Raw genomic sequence first — 5000 nt, forward strand, 5'->3', positions numbered from 1 at the left:
TTGTAACGTCACTATATAAATACTTGGTGACATCATCATATAGTGACCAGATGACATAACAATGATCTGAATGACATCATAACACACTACCACAGGTGGTAAAAATCACCATTACAAATATTTTTAGTGACTTCACCAAATACAATATCCCGAAGAAGTCAGTTACCATTACAATTATCCAGTGACATCAACCCAATATACAGTGAGGTGGTGACTTCACTGTATACTCACCTGGTCAGCATCCCACAAAAAATACTCTGCCTAAATCAACAGGTTAATTAAGGTGCAGGTAAACAGCTCGTAAAAAACTACACTCAGAAGTTATTGTTGACGATCATTGAGATATATATTATACATTCTCTTACATAACTTTTTGGGACAGGGGGAACGTGGGGGAGGGGAGGGGGTGGGGGTGTGGGGAGTGGGGAAGTGGGGGGAGGGGAGGTGGGGGAAGTGGGAGGGAGGGAGGGGGGGGAAGAGGAGGGAGTGGAGGGAGTGGTGGGGAGGTGGGGAGTGTGGGGAAGTGGGGGGGGAAGGGGGGAGTGGGGAGAGGGGGGAGGGGGGAGGGGGGGGAGGTGGGGGTGGGGGAGTTGTGGGGGGGTGGGGGTGGGGAGTGGGGAGGGGAGGGGAGTGGGGAGTGGGGGGGAAGTGGGGAGGAGGGGTGGGAGTGGGGGATGGGGAGGTGTGGGGAGGAGGGGGGGGTGTGGGAGGGAGGTGGGGGGAAGGGAGGGGAGGTGAGGGAGGGGGTGAGGGGGGAGGGTGGGGGAATGTGGGGGAGTGGGGGAATGTGGGAGTGTGGGAAAGGGGGAGGGGAGGGAGGGGGGAGTGGGGGAATGTGAGGAAGTGGGGGGGTTGAGGGATGGGGAGGGGTTGTGGGGAGGTGGGGAGGTGGGGAGGTGGGGGGAATGTGAGGGAGGGAGTGTGGGGAAGTGTGGGGGTTTGAGGGAGGTGGGAAGTGTGGGGGAGTGGGGGAATGTGAGGGAGGTGGGGAAGTGTGGGGGGAGGGAGGGGAGGTGGGGGAGGTCAGGGGAGTGTGGGGAGTGTCAGGGAGTGGGGGAAGAGGAGGAGAGGGGGAGAGAGGAGGGAGAAGGTGAGGAAGTGGAGTTGAGAGGGAGGTACAGTGATGGCGAGGAAGAGAGAGAGAGAGAGAGAGAGAGAGAGAGAGAGAGAGAGAGAGAGTGTGTGTGTGTGTGTGTGTGTGTGTGTGTGTGTGTGTGTGTGTGTGTGTGTGCAAGGAGAGAAAGCTGGGGAGGGCGTTAAGAGGAGGAGGAGAAAAGAGAGAGTTGGAGAGGAGAGAGAGGGAGAGAGGAAGAGGGAGGGAGAGGGAGAGGGAGAGGGAGGGGGAGAGGGAGAGGGACAATATATCACTGGGTTAAATTTACCAAATATAAACACAACGAAGCAACACTAAATATGACTTATGTACAATACTGGGGGCAAGAGAGGGCAGGAAAGGGCAAGAGAGGGCAGGGGAGGGCAGGAGAGGGCAGGGGAGGGCAAGAGAGGGCAGGGGAAGGCAAGAGAGGGCAGGAGAGGGCAAGAGAGGGAAGGAGAGGCAGGAGAGGGCAGGAGAGGCCTGAAGGAGAAAGAACAGGCGAGTGGGGAAAGGAGGGAAGAAGAGAGAATTAAAAGGAGAGGGAGGAGAGAAGAGAAATGGGAGTAGGGAAAGAGGACAGAAGAAGGAGAGAGAGAGAGAGAGAGAGAGAGAGAGAGAGAGAGAGAGAGAGAGAGAGAGAGAGAGAGAGAGGGAAATGAAGGGGAGAAAAGACAATGAAATGCTAGGGGAGAGGAGAGGAAAGGAAAAGAGGAGAGGTCATTGAATGGGAGAGGAGGTGACGTAAGTGGGGAGGATATAGGAAAGGAGATTGGGAGGAAGAAGAGATGATGGGATGGGAGGAGGAGATGGGAGAGGAGAAGGAGAGGAAATGAGTTTAAGGTGCAGGGGGGAGGAGAAATGCTCGAGGGTGGGGAGAGAGGAGTCGATCTGGGTAGTAGATGGTGCGGAAAGGTGGCAGGAAAGGGGCGGAGAGTCGAGACGAGGAGGAGCAAGAGGAGGAAGACGCGGAAGTAGAGGAAGAAGAAGAGGAAGAGGAGGAGGAGGAGGAGGACGAAGCCATGTGGGGGGATTCTGGCTGAGTTATAGCGGTGGGGCGAATCTGGTCGAGGTTAGGGACGAGGGGTGGGCGAAGGAGGGTGAGAGAGGGGGGCGAAGGAGGGTGAGAGAGGGGGGGCGAAGGAGGGCGAGAAGGTGAGAGGAGGGGGGAGGAGGAGAGTGAGGTAAGCGAGACCTGTAAAGATCACACAACCTTGGCTGTCGTGACTACAAGGCATCACCGAGTCTGTGTCAGCCGCCACCTCCCCTTTGCTGCTGACATTTGTTGGACAATGAATCACGTCAGCAGCAGCAGCACAAGGTCTCACAACAGCTGCTGCTGCTGCTCCCTGATGGAACTGAGAAACACAGCCAGCCAACCAGTGCCACCTTGGGTATACTGTCCATTTTCTCTTAATTGCGGCCGTATTCATAAGCGACAGTTGGGAGTCGATAATGAGCACTGGGAGGCGTGGGTGGTGAGGTGGGGTGTCCTTCACTACTAGATACACACACACTCACGTACACACTCTCACTCTCTCCCTCACACGTGCATTCACACTCGGAGCTGTCACCACCATTGTACACAGTAATGGTCCCTCATGCTGCTGCTGCCAAGCCGTCGATGCTGTTGCTGCCATTGGTCGCTGTTTCAGTTGCTGGTTTAATGGCTTTGAATGCTGAACGTGTATCTGTACGATCAATATCATCTCAGTATCATCACGTTAAACGTCTTATGCCTGACATCACCTGTTAACACACCACATCACATATTGTGTCACTGTCGTAAGCGGATATCACTTACTGAGGAAGTATCTTGTACTTACATCATCTTAATCACTTGCCACATCAAATAAGTTTTTTATGCAATATCACTTCAGTGTCGGCAATTTTTACTCGAAATGCAGGTGAATATTTGTACCAGGAGTCACCTTGGAGGTTCACAGTTGACATGACACCAGGAATTTCTCGTCTCATTAAACACACTATTAACATTTCCTGTACACAAGAAGCTACAAAAGCAGTACAGTATCGTGCCACCTTTGAACCTATAAAATGACTCCTACAGAAGAACTACACTGACTGACCTTATAAAATATAGCGTTTAATATTTCCCCTTTTTTTTCATAATCAATGACAGATTTACGAACAACATTATCCAATTCATTCTTAACTACGCCAGAGATATTAACACTAAATCATTGTATTAAAATGAGAACAAAAGTCACCCATCACATAAATATTGACATAATGATACAGCAAAATAAAGATTAAAGATAGATAATATTACAAAGAGAAAAATAGTGACCAAAAGTGATATTGCAAGACAAATGTTAGACTATAAGCACAGGTTTTACTCAATTGTCCTCGCGTAATATTTACCACCGCAACACACAAAAACTTTACTTACATTCACCCAACTTCACTTTTTCTTCAGGATTTCAATAAATTCAACTTCTGTAACCCTGGAAATATCATTCACTGTGTTCTTAAGTTTCAGTTTGTATTCTCAAGTGGTACATTTCAAGTTACATTAGTCAAGTAGCACTCTCAGTATTGCACTCCTAGGTTCTATATTTTCAAGTCTCATTAGCAGGTTACACTCTCAGGTCGCCGGGGCAGACATACATTTGGCACTGTATATAGTTTTAGTCAGGTGTGGTGGGGATGGTAAGGGGGGGGGGACACACCTGAAACGAGAGAATAATTGGTTAGTCTAATAATATTACTGAAAGAGAGACAGAGAGACAAATAGACAGACATATAAAGATAGAGACAGAGACAAAGAAAGACAGTCAGACAGACAGACGTAATCATTTCATCTTACCTGAGTGGGTGACGACTCCTCTCCTAATTAATGAGAGTCAAGGTGAGGGGGAAGGAGGGGGAGGGGGTAGCAGGAGAGATGAGGGGGCGGGTGTTACCTCAGCAACCCCACCGCCACACCTAGCAACACTACCCACACCTGTACACTCACTACACCCGCCGCCACACCTGCAATAATACAACAAAACATTAGTCCGTGAAATAACATGTTCCATCACCACACGTAATTACCCATTAGAACTACCCAACGAACCCATTACAACTACCCAACCCACCCATTACAACTACCCAACCCACCCATTACAACTACCCAACCCACCCATTACAACTACCCAACCCACCCATTACAACTACCCAACCAAACCCATTACAACTACCCAACCAAACCCATTACAACTACCCAGCCCACCCTACAACCACCCAAACCCATTACAACTACCCAAACCCATTACATACCCAACCCACCCATTACAACTACCCAAACACCCATTACAATTACCCAACCAAACCCATTACAACACCCAACCAAACCCATTACACCACCCAACCCACCCATTACAACTACCCAACCAAACCCATTACACTACCCAACCAAACCCAGTACAATTACCCAACCAAACCCATTACAACTACCCAACCAAACCCATTACAACTACCCAACCCACCCATTACAACTCACCAGTCAACATACTCTGACTCTCAAGGGGGTCACGGCGACGGTTAAGATGGGCGCGGGCGTAGATGGTATTCTCTCGGTAGTAGACGGCGGCGATGGTGGCGGTGCAGCGGAGTTTGAGGTGTCCATTACGTAGGTGACTTGGCCGGGCGCGGAAATGGAGACCTAGGATAGAGGATTCCAGACCCTCTCCGTTGGGCACCGGGGCGTAGTCCACTAGGGATGAGCTGTCCGCCTGTATGTGTGTGAGGAAGAAGAGGGGGAGGGGGAGGAGGGGAGGAGGTAGGAGGAGGGGGGAGAAGAAGACGGATTAACTTTCAAACTCTGGGTGGTTTTTTTTTTTGAGGTATTGCTGCCATGACGAACAAGTGATAAAGCCCTGGAATACAACAGTACCCAGTGAAT

At 50.4% G+C, this 5000-nt stretch overlaps 1 protein-coding gene across 1 annotated transcript in view; it reads right to left on the reverse strand.

Annotated features, from left to right (window-relative positions):
• Positions 1-1715: 1715 nt before the first annotated feature.
• The window catches only part of LOC121864111, a 57393-nt gene continuing 54108 nt past the window's right edge, over positions 1716-5000 (reverse strand). Inside the window, exons 5-7 of the mRNA XM_042363025.1 lie at positions 4599-4830; positions 3921-4087; positions 1716-3783 (exon numbers count right to left, since the gene is read on the reverse strand). Coding sequence (XP_042218959.1) covers positions 4014-4087; positions 4599-4830 — 306 coding nt within the window. The 3' untranslated portion in view covers positions 1716-3783; positions 3921-4013. The remainder of the gene's footprint in view (positions 3784-3920; positions 4088-4598; positions 4831-5000) is intronic.

Source organism: Homarus americanus, unplaced genomic scaffold (genome assembly GCF_018991925.1).
Source record: "Homarus americanus isolate GMGI-L3 unplaced genomic scaffold, GMGI_Hamer_2.0 scaffold26351, whole genome shotgun sequence".
NCBI lineage: Eukaryota > Metazoa > Arthropoda > Malacostraca > Decapoda > Nephropidae > Homarus > Homarus americanus.